Source organism: Medicago truncatula, chromosome 5 (genome assembly GCF_003473485.1).
Source record: "Medicago truncatula cultivar Jemalong A17 chromosome 5, MtrunA17r5.0-ANR, whole genome shotgun sequence".
NCBI lineage: Eukaryota > Viridiplantae > Streptophyta > Magnoliopsida > Fabales > Fabaceae > Medicago > Medicago truncatula.
The window spans coordinates 24601263-24621099 of NC_053046.1; the positions used below are offsets into that span (position 1 = coordinate 24601263).

Sequence of the window (19837 nt, forward strand, 5' to 3'; positions counted from 1 at the left end):
GCACTGATTTGATACATCTTAGAAATTCAAAGTCTAGAGTCTTTATTGTATTGTATTGTGAACACCACTGATTGTATATCAAGTGTTCAAGTCAAACTCAATTCTTTGTATTTTTGTTTGATCAGAAGTCTCTTGCCTGTGTGCTTGAGCATTAGAAGTCTCTTGCTTAGTGCTTGAGCATTGGAAGACTCTTGCGTGTGTGCTTGAGCATTTTTGTGAAGTCTCATACTTAGAAAGTATTGAGCATTTGTAATCTTTATGATTATAGTGAAATCTCCTTGGAAGTGCAAGGGGGACTGAACTACTTCCGTGTTGTGGAAGGAACCAGGATAACTGCTTGTGTCTTTGTCTTTCTTTTCTCTGCTTTGTTCTTTTCCGCTGCAATCTGATTCTGATCATTTCATCAGAAGCACTCAAACTACTTCTGAAGTTTTATCAGAAGAAGTAATTTTTGAGAGAAAAAGAAAACACAATTCAACCCCCCCTTCTTGTGTTTTTCACCTTCAGAGGTGTGGTTGTCCATGTCTTTAAAGTGTTGGGAGTCTTTCCCGAGCTACGATATTTTTGTTCGAGAGAAGTGGCAATCTTTTCAAGTGGATGGCTGGGGAGACTATGTGTTGAAAGAAAAATTCAAATTAATTAAATTGGCCTTGAAAGAATGGCATCAGTGTCATTCTCAAAATTTACCTGCTAAAATTTCTTCTTTGAAGGATAAAATTTTAGTTTTTTATCTTAAAGGTGAGTCTGATTTGCTTCTAGATGATGAGGTAGAGGAGTTACATGGTTTATCGGAGCATTTGTTCTCTTTAACTATAATCAATTCCAGTATCTGTTGGCAACAGTCAAGAATACAATGGTTATGTGAAGGGGATGCAAACTCTAAGTTCTTTCATACAATAATGTCAAGCAGAAGGAAAAGAAATTCAATTCCTTGTTTCTTTGTTGATGGTGCTTTGGTTGAAGGGGTTGAAAATGTGCGTAATGCTATTTTTTCACATTTTTCTTCTCATTTTAAATCGAGTTCAGCTGTTTGTCCCGGGTTGGATGGGTTAAATTTTCGATCCTTTTCTGTCATGGAGGGGGCTGATTTGATTTAACTGTTTACTTTGGAAGAGGTGAAGGCAGCGGTGTGGGAGTTTGATAATTATAAATGCCTATGTCCGGATGGTGTTACGTTTGGTTTCATAAAACAATCTTGGAACCTAATTAAGGATGATGTGTTGAAGTTTTTGGTGGAATTCCATAGGAATGGTAGGTTGGCTAAGGGGATCAACAATACTTTCTTTGCACTTATTCCTAAGGTTGAGAGTCCTCAACGTTTGATTGACTTTCTCCCTATCTCTTTGGTTGGAAGTATGTACAAAATTCTTGCAAAAGTCCTGGCTAATAGGCTTCGTGTAGTGATTGGTTTAGTCATTTTGGATTCTCAGTCTACTTTCATTAAAGGTCGTCAGATTCTTGATGGCATATTGGTGGCTAATGAGGTTGTTGACGAAGCTCGTAAACACAAAAAAGAATTGTTACTATTTAAGGTGGATTTTGAGAAAGCCTATGATTCTATTGATTGGCGTTATTTAGTGTCAGTGATGTTGAAAATGGGGTTTCCGACTTTATGGCGGAAATGGATTAAAGAATGCATTGGGACGGCCTCAGCTTTGGTTTTGGTTAACGGTTCCCCTACTGACGAGTTCTATCTAGAGAGGGGGTTGAGACAAGGAAAACCTCTATCTCCTTTCTTGTTTCTTCTGGCTGCAGAGGGTTTTCATGTTTTGATGGAATCTTTATCAGCTAATCATCTTTTTACTGGTTATTAGGTTGGTGCTACTGATCTGGTGGTGGTGTCTCGTCTTCAATTCGCAGATGACACTTTAATTATTGGAAAAAATCGTGGGCTAACATTAGAGCTATGCGGGCTGTTCTTCTGTTGTTTGAAGCTTTGTCTGGGCTGAAGGTTAATTTTTTTAAAAGTCAGTTGGTAGGTGCCAATGTGCCTAGTTCTTGGTTAGCAGAAGCCGCTTTGGTTCTTAACTGCAACGTTAGTTCTCTTCCCTTTGTGTATATCGGGCTGCTTATAGGTGGTAATGCAAAACGCTTGGCTTTTTGGGAACCGGTGCTTAATCGAATTAAATCTAGACTGTCTGTGTGGAATTGCAAACATTTATCGTTGGGCAGTCACTTGGTTCTTTTGAAGTTTGTCTTGTCATCTCTGCTTGTTTATGTGCTATCTTCTTCAAAGATCCTTCAGGTATTGTCTCCTCTATAGAATCTAGGGTTAATAGTGTTTTTTACCCCTGTAATATAGGCCATTTTCGGTTTTCGCCCTTATAAAATTTTCGGTTTGATTTCTGTCCTTGTAAATTTTTTTTTTTCCGGAATACCCCCCTCCTCCCTCCAAATCAGCAAATCAGCCTATGTGGCGCTGACATGGAATTTATTTTTCTTTTTTCTTTTTTTTTTTCACTTGCCACGTGTATAATTCGTTTTTTTTTTAATTGTGAAATTTTAATTTCGTTTTTTAATTTTAATTTTAAAAAACTCAATTTTTTTTTTTAATTATCTACATCAGATTTTATTTTTTAAAATATTTGAAAATTAATTTTCAAAAATAAAAAAAATATTCAGATTTTTTTCCAAAAAATTTAAAAATCGAAAAAAAAAATATTCAAATATTAAAAAAATCAGAAAAAACGATAAGATTTTTTTTGAATTTTTCGGTTTTATTTTAAATTCGAATATTAAAAAAATCAGAAAAAATATTCGGTTTTTTTTCGAAATTAATTTTTTTTAAAGATTCTGGAGTTTAATTTTCAAAATTTCAAAAAGGTTAAATTAGAAGAAACAAATTCGAAATTTTTAAAAAAGTCATATTTTTTTTTATGGAAAATATTTTATTTTTAATAATCTGGATACAGATTTTTTTAAAAATTCCGATTTTATTTTCGAAAATTTTATTCTAGATTTTTATGAAATCATTTTTGAAATTAAAATTTAAAAAAAATCATTTTCTAAAATTTTAAAAATTCTAAAAAGTCATATTTTTAATATTTGAACTTTTTTAATATTTTAAAATTTTTGGAAAAAAATCGGAATATTTTTTTTTATTTTTGAAAATTAATTTTCGAATATTTTAAAAAATAAAACAATTAAAACAAAAATTGAGTTTTTTAAAATTAAAATTTCACAATTTTTAAAAAAAAAAAATGAATTATACACGTGGCAAGTGAAAAAAAAAAGAAAAAAAATAAAATAAATTCCTTGTCAGCGCCACATAGGCTGATTTGCTGAGTTGGAGGGAGGAGGGGGTATTCCGGAAAAAAAAAAATTTACAAGGACAGAAATCAAACCGAAAATTTTATAAGGGCGAAAACCGGAAATGGCCTATATTACAGGGGTGAAAAACACTATTAACCCTAGAATCTATTTTAAATTTTTTTTTTTTTTTGGGGCGAGTAAGGAGGTTGGTGGTTTGGTTGGAGGTTGTTATTAGAGAGAGAGAGAGAGAGAGAGAGAGAGAGAGAGAGAGAGTTTGTGGTTTCGTATGTTGTCAGCTCGTTATGGTGTGGAGGGTGGATAGGTGTTGGATGAGGGGCGTGAGACCTCTCATTGGTGGTGTGTTATTGCCACTTTGCGTAGAGAACCTTGGTTTAGTGATAACATTAGTCGTTCAATTGGAAACATAAATTGTACTTCATTTTGGTCGGATGTCTAGGTATGTGGTGTGGCATTTAGAACAAGGTTATTCAGATTATTTGATTTATCATAATTTAAAGGGGAAACTGTGTCTGAGGTGTGTCAATTTGGTTGGGGGAATGAAAGTGGTGCTTGGAGGTGGAGAACGAGATTGTTTACGAGGAGGAGGAGCAGGTGGGGGAGCTTACCCTTTTACTTCAAAATGTTAATTTGCAGGTTGAGAAAGATGATATGTGGCATTGGTCTTTGGAGAAATCTCGTGTTTATTCTGTTAGTAGTGCTTACCATTTCATGACGGCTCAGCCTATTGATATGTCTCCAGTGGTGTCGACATCGATGTGGAATAAGGATATCCCTTTGAAGGTCGTGCTTTTTGCTTGGCGCCTGTTTCGAGATAGGTTACCTGAAAAGGATAACTTATTTCGTCACGGTATTATTGATCATGACTCTCAGATGTGTGTGTCAGGTTGTGGATCTTTGGAAAGTTCATCCCATTTATTTCTGCATTGCCGCAGCTTTGGTTCCGTTTGGAATTTTATTTATAGGTGGATTGGTATTTCTATGGTTACTCTTTGTTATGTAGTGGACCACTTTAACCAATTTATTTATGTTGCTGGTGGGGCTAAGGCACTGCGATCAGTTATGCAGGTGCTTTGGTTTGCTACCCTGTGGAAAATTTGGAAAGAAAGAAACAACAAGATCTTCAATGCAAAAGAGTGTTCCATTTTACAAGTGGTTGATAACATTAAGGTTCTTTTTGCCTCTCTTCTATTTAATGTTCATGGGTGGAGGCTTAGTCCATTAGCTATTTTGGGCACTACTTAGTAGGGTTGGACATCGGTCGGAAATCGGTCCGAAAACCTAAAACCGTCCAAGCCCACGGTCTGAAACCAAAGGTCCATTTCCGCCCAAACTCTATCTCGGTTTAGCCGGATTCGGTTTAGTCGGTTTAAGCGGATAATCGGGTGGGTTCAATCGGTTAAGAGAATTAACATAGGATTTTCTATTTTTCAACAAACAAATTCGATTTTTTGGAGAATAAACAAAGGTATTTTATAGTTCAACAAACAGATTGGATCTATAGGCAAACATATAATCACTGATTTAAAGAGCGGCGGCGCAAACATATAATCACTGATTCGATCTTCTGGAAAAAGTTGGACGAAGGCTGTCTTCTCTATCACATATTTAGAGAGCGGCGGCACAAAGGAAGTTGTTTTACATTGTTGTTGTGAGTTTTGTTTAGTGTTTAAAGGTGAGGGAAGTTGTTTTACAGTGTTGTTGTGAGTTTTGTTTAATGTTTAGAGGTAAGGGATGATGATTAATGGATATGAGAGAGGAACAGCAACAAGAAACAATTGGAAAGGAACATAGTTTCCATTTCTCTCAGACAAACTCAGCGGCACACAACAAAACAATGGGGGAACTAGGGTTTCATCTCTTAAGTTTAGCTTATATATGTATGAACTTGGCTTAATATTGAGCTTCTATTTTGGGCTTGTTAAATATAGGATACACTTATGTGTATGGGCCGGTCGGTAACGGTTTCGTTGGGCTGGTTCACCCAACCCGAAATCGACCACACCAAACCAGCACAACCCAGCTCCTTCCACCCGCTTAACCGGTTCGCCGAGTAAACCGAACCGACACTCTTTGGGCCGAACGGTCGCAGTTTGGGCCGGTTAGCATTTTTTTGTCCAGCCCTACTACTTAGTATTGTTTCATGCTTATAGGTCTTTGATGCTTTCTTTCTGTTTGATTGTACATATTGTATTGACTCTATTGTTCTTCCTTTGTACATCTTCTGCTAGGAAGAACATCTTGTTTTTGGTAATATATTCCATTTTAGCCTCTTCAAAAAAAAAAAAATCATATAAAATAAAAAGTTATTTAATAAAAATACTACATTAATTTTGATTTTAAAAATAGTTATGAGTTTTTAAAATTTTATCATATCAACTTTCTTATATATCTACATAAAAAAAAATCGCATAAATAAGCAAATAAAATCTATAACTAGTACTCCATAGGTTTTTAAATATAAACAAATTTTGATTTTTAGGTTCATTCAAATTAATGATGTATGTGGTTTATAATATAGACCGCATACATCATTAATTGAATGAACCTAATAGTCAAAATTTGTTTATATTTAAAAACGGTTGGAGTATAAGTCAGCTATTTAACTAATCTTTGTAAATATAAGAGAAAAATATTTTATAAAAACACATTAATACTCATAATTGTCATTTAAATCTATACACATTATCCAAACAATTAAATTGTTTTTATATAATTATCGCAATCTTACGTGAAAATTATAAAAAAAAAAAAAAAAAAAAAAAAAAAAACTAAAGAGGAATAAAACAATTTTCAATCCTAATTTTCCAATTTCCCATATTCTTAAAATAAAAAACTAATTTCCAATATTTATTTTGCTCCATTCTCATTTATTTATAGGTGAGTGAGTGAATGAAGAAAACGCAGAACATCAATCAATTATACAAAGATACAAGAGTGCAGAGATGAAGAGTGCGATTTGTAGGAGTATGGGTCTCTCTCCCAACCATCTCTTCATATCAGGTCTCTCTCTCTCTCTCTCTCTGATTTCGCTTTCTCTCTTGTTTAAATTAATTTTACATTTATAGGAGTCAGGGTTTAATTCTTATTATCCGGGTTATTTTATTGTTAATTAATTTTACATTTGGTTCAAGTGATTAAATTTAAACCTTTAGGGAAGTGTAATTAATTGATCAGATTAATTTTCAGTTAAAGACTAGGAAAACCAGTTACACATGTGGTTTTAGCAAATCCAGATTAATGTTGTGCTATTTTATAAGATATGGCTGTGAATAACTATTTTAGTCCCTGAATGTGTGAGGTGTTGTCATTATAGTCCTTGAATATATCGAAAGTGCAAGCAAATCCTCGAGTGTGTCTTGGGTTAGTCATTTTGGTCCTCAAATGTGTTTTTTTAGTCCCTTTAATTAAAAACTAAAGAGACATTTAGGGATTTATTTTCAATTGTATACATTTAGGAACCATAATGACAGCGTCTGCGTCTCGCATATTCAAGGACCAAAATGACTATTTACCCATTGTAAATTGATGTTTTAGTATCAAGCTGTTCTAGTGAGTTTAAGAATTCTTTGGTTTTCGGTTAGGTTCCGCTCAGAAGATTATTTAGCAAATTTTTGCGTAAAACACCCATAAATTGCACGCGCGCACACTCACAGTTTTTGCCATGGTCAATTATTTAGTGAAGTTTTGAGTATGTTGAGAATTTGCGGCGAATGAAATTTTATTAGTTTTGCTAAAAACAAGTTGAGCGTTTTGTTGTTGATCAATAACTGAGCGTTAGAAATGATAAATAAGTGTGACAAAACTTGATGATAGAGGCCTTGTAAGAGAGAAAATACAATGATTGAACATGTAAACCAATGACCAATCTCTAATTATATATATAAGAACTCCCCGCAAACTGGAAGGTGTTCACAACACTTCCAACTTAACCAATCTCTAACTACTTAATAAATGCAAACCAACTTAACCACCTAACAAAGGTCTCGGCAATTTCGAAGAGAACCAACCCCTGTACTCAATGCACATGAAAATGTGAATGATATAGAAAGTGGCTGAAAAATCCAAGCACTTTGCTTTTTCAAATAAAAGCATATATACATACAGCCCTATAGCTGATTGAGCCGAAATGAAGCATTTTGTAAGCCATGAAACTCACATGCCACATTGTGTTAACCAACAAGCTCAAATCTGGCAAAAAACCAACATAGGGCAAATCACAACCACAAACCTCAAGAATCACATGGCTCTTGAATATCCATTCCGACTTGAAATCTTGCAAACAAGAAGTTGGTGTTGGAGCTTCGTACTCTTTTTATTTATTTTTTTATTTCACGTAGGGCAACAGTGCCTGAGTGGTTGCGATTAGTCTTTATGACTTACCCTGATGGGAACACTAATAAAAATTGGTAGAAACCAATAGATCTGAACGATAACCAACCGTAACAAGAGAAAATAATGAGCGAGAACAGGTATGAATTGAATGAAATAGGGTGCTTTATTGATATGAATGAAAATAGTAAAATAGTAGAAAAGAGAGATTCTCTAACTACTCCCAGAGCAAAGCTTCGACACAACTCATAGAGGAATCCTACTCTGGCCCTGAACAGAAAACTCAATCTGTCATCCCTCTAAAAGATTATTACTCCTACGTAAATACTACTAAAGAGATAAACCTACTTCTAAGGGATAAACTCTGAATGAGATCTTTCTACAAGATATTATTCAGAGAGGATCATTGTTAAATAATACTATTAAAATATTTCTACTTAAGACACCCTATAGTTTGCTAAGGCTCCTCACTAGTAACTTCAGCCACTAGTCTTCTTATCTTTTCTTTTATAAACTCTCCATATCTTTGGTATTCCTATAGTACCCTTCTTATTATTAGCGTTTCCATCATACCCCAATAGGGATAGGAGAACAAGCGCAAAAATCTTGATCGAAATCATGGAATAGAGAACATTACAAAGACTGGAAATATAAATTGTATTAGAATGAGTGAAGTGATTTCAAAGTGATTATATCAAGCTTTTTTATAGGCTAACAAACTAGCAATAAACTAGTTACTAATCACTTCAAAATTAAAAAAAAAAAAACTCAATTGGATGACAAGTGCATTGGTGATAATATGATCAAAAGAAATTTTTAGATCTGCTGATGTTGAGCTTGTGGCTTTATTGGCATAAGTCGAATTGTTCACAAGGCTACTTTCCTCCTTGCCTATCATATATAACTGTACCTCCTTTGCACTCATGTAAATAAATTCTTACGTCTAGGTAAAATGATCTTTCACATTATTTATCAAAGTTTGAAAGGATAGTTGGCATATCTAAAATATCCTTGTGTACACTTCACGTATTTCACGAACCTTCATATTCATTTGTGTATGAACTCAACTGTCTTAATTACTTGGAAAACTCTTCCCTGTTAATGCTTACTATGAATGTTATATTGGGTTGTGTTTATTATATTGCATTTGTTTCACAATTTATGTTTGTGATTGAAATTTGTTCTTTGGTCTCCACAAGACCTTCTCTCATCCTATGCATATGGTCGAGTGGTCTAAGTATGTATACTTCTTCAACATTTGCATTACAGGGGACAGATATTCTTTTTGTAAAGGCCCATATTCCAATCTCTGTGTTCCCATGGCTGTGTTAACAAAGGGATCTGGTAAAGGGGGAGGAATCCTGGAAAAGCCAGTTATTGAGAAAGCCACCCCAGGCCGGGAATCTGAATTTGATTTGAAGTAAGCAGAAAGTTATGTTTGCTGATAATCAACTTAATATTTTCTAAACATCACGGATATTTGGTTTTCTGAATGTGATTAGGTGATTCTTATTACATTAAGTATATTAACCATTGACATTTGAAGATATTTGTTATTGTGCAATGGGAAATTTATGATAATTTTCAATGGGCTCCAGTTATTAGTGATAATAATTTAAGGTATGTTATCACATGTAGTAAAAGGCAGCCTAAAACGAGTAATACTTGATTTGGAAGAAGAGAAATGATAATAGATTTTTTATTTTTTGGTCAAGTAGCCTAGTGGCTAGAGCTCACACAATTAAATTGTGGAGAAATGGAGTGCCCGGGGTTTGAACCCCGATCTTGTATATAATATGCAATATGCCTACCAACTGAGCTAAGCTCACAGGGATGAAATGATAATAGATTTACTTTTGAAACTTTTTTTTTTCAAAATAATTTAGTTAGTCTTTTAGAAAATATGATAGGATGTTTAAGCGTAGAACATAACGATGAAATTGAAGTTGGAGATCCACTGTAATGATTTAGATGTCGTGTTGTTCTATTGTGCCGATTGGTTAATTTTACGACTTTCGTCTTTGTAGAGTAAAATGAAAAAAAGAAAATATTTGATTCTGGCATTTCTAAGATGTGCAGGAAATCACGGAAAACAGCGCCGCCATATCGTGTAATATTGCACAATGACAACTTCAACAAACGGGAGTATGTTGTCCAAGTACTTATGAAGGTGATCCCTGGAATGACCCTTGATAATGCAGTTAACATCATGCAAGAAGCTCACCACAATGGAATGTCAGTGGTGATCATCTGTGCCCAAGCCGACGCTGAAGATCATTGTATGCAACTTAGAGGCAATGGATTACTCAGTTCAATTGAACCTGCAGGTGATGGTTGCTGATGACACCTTTTCAATGGCTTTAATGCTATTGAAGGGTGAGATAAAAAATATCGGGTGTACATAATTTCCCCTTAAAAAAACAAAGAAAAACAGACATAACTTGTGCAGAACTTGATTATCTTATGATGAAGACAACAACCTATGATTATGAATAATGAATAACATATAATAAAACTTTTATAGCTGGTTATTTGATTTGTCATTTGAAATGATAACGATGATTGATGTTGCATTTGAAAGAACAAGATCATCTCTCTTATGATAAATGAGATGGTGACCTAGTTGGTATCAATTTGACATAATCAAGGGAAACAAATGAATTGAGTTTTAAGGAACTTATATATTCAGCTTCATCTGTTTCTCTTTAATTGATACCAATTGGATCATCAAGGGTGTACACAGACTATTGGATTATGGATACAAATTATATAATTTCAATTAATAATTATAATCACAACCATTGAACAGATGCCCTCTTTCATATTTGATGGTTGAGATGTGATAATTGAAAGAAAAAAATAGAGAAATTTTAATGGAGAGATTTTATTATTTGGTTTCGACCATTTGTGCATTAGAGACCAAGTTTACACCGATAGGGATGAGCAACAACAAACGTAGATAATGTTCTAATAGAATGAAAATAGCAGATTATCTACAACCTTGTGACAAGAGGAGTGTTCATAGCTCTCTGCCTCTCTTTACGTACGAGTGCTAAAAACATTCTCTTTTTAATGCTTAGTCTTTGATTGGTTGAAATTCATGTGGATTCTAAAACTTGATTTGAAAAATTCTTTCGATAAAAGAATGAATGTTAAAAAGAGTTTGAAAAAGATAGTGTTCCTAACACATCACAAAGTGTGGTAACGTGTATTATGGAACTCCTTAAGTCAACTCGGAAATTTTGTAACTCTTTCGACCTAGTTTTGTTGGATTCGATCACATCTCTGTTTGAGGTCTCATATTTGTAGAAGGAAAATTTATTATTCCATCTTTCAACCTTTCCGTGCACCCTATTTAAATTATAAAATCCAAAAAATGATATGTTGTGGAAGATGTTTTAACGTGTATTGAAGGATTTTTAAAAAATGTTTAAATTTTTTGGATCATATAATCTAAATTCCCTCAGATACGTTAGAAATCACTATGTTTGTAAAAGAAAGAAGTTGTCGTATCAACTACTCCCTTCGGTCACTGTTATAAGCATAAGTTAGCTTTTTAGATTCACTGAATATATATATACATCATTTAATGAAGGGTTAATACTGATTTTTGTCCTTGTAATATTAGCGAATTCCGATTTTAGTCCCTGTAAAAAAAAAAATTTAGATTATATCTCTGTAATTTCATATTCTTCCACTTTTGGTCCCTCATTTCACCACGTCAAAAGAATATGTGTGCGTGATACGTGAAATGAGGGACCAAAAGCGGATGAATATGAAATTAGAGGGACCAAATGTAGGAGGAACCTGAAATTACAGGGACGTAATTTATGCAGATTTTGTTGACGTGGTGAAATGAGGGAGCAAAACGAGAAGAATTTGAAATTACATGAACAAAATCTAATTTTTTTTTTATATAAAGACTAAAACCGAAATTCGCTAATATTACATGAATCAAAAACAGTATTAACTCTTTAATAAATGAAACTAAAAAGTTAACTTTTGTCTATATGACAGGAGGAAGTAACTCTCATGCACACTATTGATTGATTACCATCTTGATCATGACCATTAACTTTTACTTTTAGCAGCATGAGTCATCGTTATAATTTCACCATATTTTGTCACAAATACTTCACCATGAACCCGCATACATACTACTAGAATTTGTTTTGGTAAAGCATATGATGATGAATCCACCGACTAAGCATATCATATCATAACACTACTAGTAGTTGATGAAATGATAGTAATGTGACCCCATTTTAAAGTTAGTTGATGACAACACAACACAACACAAGATGGCGCATGGCAACATTACAATCATGGCGCGTGGCACTTAGGAATCTCTCTCTGCCTAAACTCTTAACATTCTTAGTTGTTGACACTTTTAGTTCTTTTCTTCAATCACTCTCTCTTTGTTTTTACTATTATTCGTTACAACATTTGGCCTTTTTCTTTTTTCACATTCAATAACTATAGTACAAACCTAACAAGCTGTGCAATGCTTTTTCACATCTTATGACAATTACCATCATGGATTCTTCCACTGCCACCAACAATCAGGTACTAAGTTAATTACTTCAAAACAAACAAACCCACAGTTTTTTTTTATCTTTTCAATGATAAAAATTTGATTTTTTATTTCATTTCATTTTTTATTTCTATTGGTGTATCTTTGAACTTGTGTTCTTTTTTAGGATTTGATTAGTCATACCATATTTTGAGCTTGTTTGATAACATTCTCATATGTCAAAAGATGACATTTTTTTATCAGACTTGTAGTGTTTATTTTACTAACTTGTAGATTATTTTGATAAGCTAAGTGTATATTGGTTCTGCAGCGACAAAATGGATTTTTAGTGAATTGATTCTGACTAAAAAAATTGATTTATGATTGGATACATTTATGTAAGGTTACTTGAATAGTGAGTTAAACTATAAATTTGTTTATAAAATTCAATTCTATAATCAAAAGCTACAAATCCCAGCTTCAAGAACAATCAATTCTTATTCACCCACATAAAACAAGTAGAATCAATTTTGGAGGCAAAATCAGCAAACATGTAAGACTCAATTTTTGTCCCTCTAGAAGTGAAACCAAACATACAATAATTCAATTAGCTTATATAGCTTATCATTTTTTATCTTCATTATACTCTCTCATTTTACTTGAAAAAATAATTAAATATTAATTAAGCATAAGTTTTTATGTCATTTCATATTTATAAGCTAGTTCAATCTCTAATTTTATCAAAACGTTGCAAATTCAATCGGCTAATTTATCCGCTATAAGCTTTTAAGCTCATTTGCGGTAAACTAGCTTATCAGCTATCCATTATTTTTGCCAAACAGAGCCTTAGCATCTGAGATTCTGAGTATATCATATGGATTTTTGACAATATGCAGGAGAAGTATAGAAAAAGTGGCAACAACAACATCAGTGAAGTGGTGAACATGGACCAAAAAAGGCGTTGGCATGATGTCTTCTGGTTAATACTATTTGTGATCCAATTGATTGGCGTGGGTTTTGTCCTTGTGATTCTTGGCGTTAACAGGTTCAAGAAAAAGAACAGGCTTGACATTGATAAGTACACATACCGGTTCATGGAGAATGAGGCTGGTTTGACAGAGGATTACTGGCCGCTCTATGCTGTCGCTGGCGGCGTTGGAACTGCTCTTGGATGGAGTTGGTTGTTGCTGTTGGGTTCACGCGCAATCCAGATGATGAAGGTGTCTGTCCATATTCTTACCACTTATCTTGCTGTGATCAGTGTTTTGTGTTTCTGGGCTCACCAGTTTTTCTGGGGTGTTGCTTTTGCTATTGGAGCAGCTCTGCAGTTTTTGTATATTATATCTGTCATAGATAGGTGAGTAGTTAGCCTTTCTTAGACTACATTTTATGCTGCCTTTGATTTGATGTTGTTTTCTTGTTGCTAATTGATGTTATTTTAAGCATTGGTGAAGTTAATAGTTGAAACTACCTTAAGAGTTGTGAGAACCTGTTTCTATTAACAACTTAATTAAGCGCTTATAGCATAAATGTTTATCTTATAAAAGTGTTTATGAATATTCTATTTCTGTAACAAAAATAAATTCAAATTGTTTTCGTATAACTTGTGAAAGATCATGGGCTCGTTTGGACAAGGCGTATTTTGAGCTTATGCAAAACAACTTATGCAAATAAATGAGTTTTTTTGTATTATTTATAAGTTTGTAAATGTAGTTTATGAAAATACAATTTTTCATCTGTGGCAACTTATAAATTAACATCAAATCTTATTTATTTGCATACCCTATTTTTCATAAGCTCAAAAATAAGCCAATCCAAATGGGCCCCATAGAAGGTATAAGCATAGCTTATAGAAATTAACTGGAAATAGCTTATGGATATGTTACAAGTTGTTTCTCCAACCTCTTCCAAACAGTCTCAAAAGTACGTATGTAAGTAGACAAGGCGTATTTCAGAGAGAATCTTAAATGTTTCCCTGAGTTCCCAATACATGAATTGATTTATTAAATTGATCTTGAGTGTTGACAAATTTACTCTACTTTAAAAGAGTTAAGTTTTATTATCTGTTGTTATTTCTTTTTACAATGCCTGGATTACAACTCTTATTTTCAGTGATTCAATTACTTTGAGGACGTAGGTCATTTTATGTTGTTAGCTAATGGAATTAATGTTGTACTTAGATATAAATTTGGTCGTCTGCTAAACTAGTCCTGTAAGAAATTTCATTTAAAATATCACATTTCGTCAATCAGGTTTATGGTAATAATTTAGGTTTCATTTGGGAGTTTGGAGGAAGGGGTGGACTTTGTTGAGAGGGAAAGATATAGAAATCTTCCACCTTATTTGATAGAGCAATTCGGTAGAGAATGATAAGAGAATGCTTATGAATAAAAATCATTCAATTTTGAGAGTATTATAACAACATGGAAAGAATTCAAAGAATCTATCCAAGCCCTCCAAAATTCTCCTACAATACATATTTGGAGTCCCCCAAATTAGGAGGATTTTGACTTATGAAGGAAAATAAACTCCCCAAAGCCCTCCTTTCCTTCCACTTCCTCTGTCCCTTTTCCCAAAGCCCTCCCCTCCTGAACTCCCAAACAGACCCTAACTGTCTCCGTTCCATGGAGATGCATACAAACAGCTGTTTACCTTTTAAGAAAATTCGCGACATGGATACTTTAATTTTATGGCAGATCGGTGTTGTAATTTTCTCTGTTTTAGAAGCTTTCTGCTGTCTTTTGTTCTTATTATTATAGTATGCTTCCTTCATTCCCTTCTATTCGCTTTATATAATTATTATGGTCATTAAGTTGATTTCTGGTGCCTTTGGTCGTTTTTTGTTTTCCAGACTTCCATTTACAATGTTGGTTCTTCAAAAGGCTGTTAAGATGGTATGGAATCTTCCAGAGGTTATGAGAGTCGCATATGCGTTTATGGCTGTCATGCTCTTATGGATGGCATTGTGGTCATTTGGAGCTGCTGGTGTTGTAGCTTCAAGCATGGGCGACGGTGGACGCTGGTGGCTTCTTGTGGTGAGCTGGCAAGTTTTGCTCTTCATTCTGTCTGTTCTTGTTGGATTTGTTGGTTATATACGGATGCAGATTGTGTTAGCATATGCTTATCTCATTGGTTATTGCTATTTTGCATGTATGCAGGTCCTCTCTGTAAGCTTATTTTGGACAGGTGCTGTGCTTTGTAATACAGTACATGTCATAGTGTCTGGGTCACTGATCCGTGTTAGTATCCATGGTGGTTGCGAGGCTGCATCACTTCCGACTAACTCCATAATGAAATCTTTACAGTATGCTTTAACAACATCTTTTGGCAGCATTTGTTATGGCTCATTATTCACAGCTGCTATTAGGACACTGCGATGGGAGGTATTAACTACAATTTTCTTTTTTGTGAGTCATTTTAAGTTATTAATTTCCTTTACGTATTCATTTCTCATGTACACATCAAAATTTTGATTTGTATCAGATAAGAGGAATCCGGTCAAAGATAGGCAAGAATGAGTGCTTGCTTTGCTGTGTTGATTTCCTTTTCCATCTTGTGGAGACTCTTGTCAGGTTCTTTAACAAGTATGCGTATGTCCAGGTAGCCCATTGTGCATCTCAACAATCAATATTTAATTATGCGATACTGCTGATTTTTTATTTTAGTCTAGCTATTAGTTTACACTGTCTTGGAAATTGAAATCAGAAAACTTACACTAGCATGTTTCACTCCCATGTCCTTTGAAGATTGGTGTTTATGGTAAAAGCTTTAACCGTTCTGCAAGAGATGCCTGGGAGTTATTTCAATCAACGGGAGTTGAAGCACTTGTGGCGTATGATTGTTCAGGTGCTGTGCTGTTAATGGGAACCATTTTAGGTGGGCTGATAACTGGAACTTGCTCCGGTGTTTGGGCATGGATGAAGTGGAGTGATAGAGCTTTTATGATTGGATCCACATCTATGCTCATGGGCATGATATTGGTAAGTTTACAACCTCCTTGATTTTTTATTACTTTTGATCCTAACAAGTAACAATAGAGAGAGATTTTGGGGTAGCGCCTATTGTAGAAAAGATGGTGGAAACTCGACTTGGGTGGTTTTGTCATGTGTAGACAAGACATGTAGATTTTGTAGCAAGGAGAATAGATCAAAAGCAGGGTAATGAAATCGTTAGAGGCAGAGGAAGACCTAAAGATTAATGAGTTGGATAGAGATATGATATAGATTATTAGTGGGTAACATAACATTGTTGCCTTGTTGTTTACCATCCATGGAATTGGCTCGTATAAAGTGAGGTTAGATTAAATAATTAGACAATGTGGCCATTAATTGAAAGAAATTATTAAAATTTTAAAAGTAGATAGAGTTTAAGGACTATTTATTGACAATGTAAAGATTTTATACAACCATATCTTACATTGATGCAATTTTATTATATTACTTCCTAAAACCTTTACAGTGAGAATGAGATATGGTTCGATGTATGTGTAAAACATTTTTACGTTGTAGGTGCATGGTATTTAAAATAATTTTTTGTAAAACTCTTGCTTTCCTCTCTGAAGTCCTAATACCTAAATTTAGAGAAGCCCAGCTCAAATTCCATATACGCATCACATCTTAGGTGCATGTATCATCCATATTAAGTATGTGTTATATCTTGATTTAATATGAAGATGATTCCAACTCGCATTGCTGAATATGCATCCGAACATAGGCATGACATGTGAATTTTTAGGTTGGAGTGGCAATGGTTGTGGTGGAAAGTGCAGTGACATCCATATATATCTGTTATGCGGAAGACCCATTATTGATTCAGAGATGGGACCATGAGTTTTTCAACCAGATTTCCGAGACATTGCACCAGCGACTTCAACATAGGAGCTCACGTGCAAGGGAAGTTTTAACCCACGATCACCTTGATTCTCGTATACCAGAAAATGCCTAAATTTGAGGAATCATTAAATGATATTGTACAAGAACTGTTCACTTAAATTATCCACGATATATATGTCAATCCTTTACATCTTTTAGTTTCATTATGTGCTGTGTTATAGTGTATGTAACTTTCATATTGCAACAAGTTGGAGAAGAAAATGTGTTTGATGATGAGGGTAATAGCTTTGAGCTATATTGGGTGTGCTAACAAGATGCATCAAATATGGTCATTTATTGTAAAAAAAAGCTAGCACGCAGTTTTGCATCTCGGCTATAAATTGGAAATAGGAAGTTTAAATTACACGCTAACAAAATCAGCTGCTATAAAACAATCTCACCCATTGGGTTCATATGGACGCTACGACGAGTAACTGCGTCCATATTAGAATATCAACTATACCTACGACCATCATAATGGTTCCCCTTGAGCTTCATGATTTTGGCCTCTTAAAAAAAATTATGTTAGTGTAACCAAGCTACTCTCCTTCCTTTAGCCACAATATCAAATGAGTACAAAAACATCATTGAACAATGTGTAGTAATATATATTATAATGTTGCACATTATTTGGATAAAATAAATGAAAGATCTTTTTTTGATAAGAAATGAAAGATCTAGTAATCCATGAGATCTAATAAAGAGTAAATTCACCAAATCAATCAATTTCTCCCTCCGAATCAATTGAAATAGCTAGAAAGAAGAGGTTTGGCGTTAACGGTATTCGCCGTGAAATCAATTTAATCTCTCTATCGAATTTCGTTGTTAAAGGTGTTGACGTGTGATGTCAAGTTTGAAATTTCCAATTTAAAGATCAAAAGTCTATAATAACATTTTATTTAGTTAATTTCTAACTAATATTAAACTCAACCTTCAATTCCTCATTTTACTTAATCTTCACATCTCACATCTATTATATCATTAAAATCTAATTTATCATAAAGTCAAAAATTCCTCCTATAAACAAGCTCAAACACTATACACTGCTCCTACCTTCATTTCAAAAAATAGAAACAGTTTCACTAGTTAAGTGTACTAGCATTTAAGCACTAGTGACAAAACAAAGATGTAGAACAAGTACACACACAAAGTCACACTCACCTGCATGATTCTAAAAAGAGATCCTGACACGCCATCAAGTGTACGAATGCAGTATAAAATGCGTCATAACGCATTCCAATTCGAGCCTAGAGAGTCAGAATCAGAGGGTTTAGCTAGCATTAGCGTAAAACGTACATGCAAGGTTTCTGACACACGTTGCAGTTAATGAAAGAGAACCCTAAAATACACACACTGCGCGGTTTTAGGCATGTATCCAAACCAATGCAAAAGCTATGAGGTTGAGGTTTCTTTCAAGCAAAGGATTTGCTTTTAATTAACTCTGACTATATCTATTATCTACTCTACTCACCATCCATTATCCTAATATTTTTAGTTTGGAAAATGTTAATTAATGTCCGTGAAAACAAATAGGATAAAACTATCTTGAAAAATTTTAACATAGAGAATAATTGAATATACGATTTGAGAGGATCATACTTAAAAATCTAAGTCAATATTATCAGACAAACTTAAAGTCTTCAAGATACTTGTTAACAATGGTGGAGCCAGAAAAAAAAAGTTTAGGTGGACCACTAAAATAAATTATAATATATAAATAAATTAAAATCGTAATAAGGATCAAACATGAAGTTGAAATGACGGAGTTTGACTAAAAAGGTAGAGTGAATATTTAAATAATTACATATTTTACAACTACTATAAATTATGAAACTTTTTTTGTACAGTATAATTGTTAAACGAGAGAATTTTCAGTTGACAGGACAATATGCACAAGATTTGAAACTCATGCAAATTCGAAGGTCTATAAGCTTCTGTTAACATGCCAAGCATAAGCATCACAAAAATCACGTATGCTACTTTTGAAACTGTCAAAAACTAGAACCGTTGAAAAATTGTTTAAAGTCTCGTAAAATAGATTTATAATTGAATTATTTAAATTTTTCGGATGAACCACTACACCACTTTATGGGAATTTGGATCAGCCGAAACCTAAAACCGACACAAAATTGTACAAAATCTCGTAAAATAAACTTATGATCGTTAATTTTATAGTTTTCTCGGGTGAGTCGTGGCCCACCCTAGCCCATGAAGGGATCCGCCTCTGACTTATTAACAAGCGTCTTAAGGACAAGTATCTTAAAAGTTTTAAACCTTGAAGACCCGATACTTATTTTGTAACCCCATTATTGAGAAATGTTTTGGGTGTCTTATAGGACTAAGGGTCTCAAGCAAACATTTTTTCTTAAGTAAGACCCATAATATTTTCCATTAAATTCAGGGGTAATAGTAACAAGTAGCCACCATAGTCCCTCAACGTATTTCAATTTCAAAAATAGTCTTTAATTGTGCACTTCGTTAGTCGAAATAGTCTCTAATGTTAGAATATTTCGTTAATATTGTCATTCAATATACTTGTTATAATATCAGTCCTTATAAGAACTTATTCATTTTCATTTCAGTCCCTATATAAAATGAGTTATTTTGAGTATTGAGGGATTATTTTAGCGTCCGAGACTATTTTGATTAACAAAGTGTATAATCAGGGATTATTTTAAAATTTTGATACATTGATGGACTATTGTGACTGCTTCATACACATCCAGGAAGCAAAATGAATATTATCCCTTAAACTAATCATTTTGCACAAACTTTTTTTAATAATAAGTGGGACTCGTACCTTTTTAATATTAAAAAATTAAAATGTAATTATATAAAGTTATTGATAGAT

At 33.7% G+C, this 19837-nt stretch overlaps 2 protein-coding genes across 2 annotated transcripts; both read left to right on the top strand.

Annotated features, from left to right (window-relative positions):
• Nucleotides 1–6113: 6113 nt before the first annotated feature.
• Nucleotides 6114–10138, top strand: LOC11435900 (ATP-dependent Clp protease adapter protein CLPS1, chloroplastic). The gene is made up of 3 exons (XM_003614454.4): nucleotides 6114–6273; nucleotides 8872–9022; nucleotides 9682–10138. The coding sequence occupies exons 1-3, from the start codon at nucleotides 6216–6218 to the stop codon at nucleotides 9941–9943; spliced, it is 471 nt and encodes a 156-aa protein (XP_003614502.1). The 5' UTR covers nucleotides 6114–6215; the 3' UTR covers nucleotides 9944–10138.
• Nucleotides 10139–11658: 1520 nt separating this feature from the next.
• LOC11426925 (CTL-like protein DDB_G0274487) lies at nucleotides 11659–17223 on the top strand. Its single transcript, XM_003614455.4, has 7 exons — nucleotides 11659–12168; nucleotides 13012–13472; nucleotides 14967–15150; nucleotides 15274–15498; nucleotides 15599–15715; nucleotides 15862–16095; nucleotides 16850–17223. Exons 1-7 carry the CDS (start codon nucleotides 12124–12126, stop codon nucleotides 17057–17059), a joined length of 1476 nt encoding a protein of 491 aa, XP_003614503.2. The 5' UTR covers nucleotides 11659–12123; the 3' UTR covers nucleotides 17060–17223.
• Nucleotides 17224–19837: the final 2614 nt, after the last annotated feature.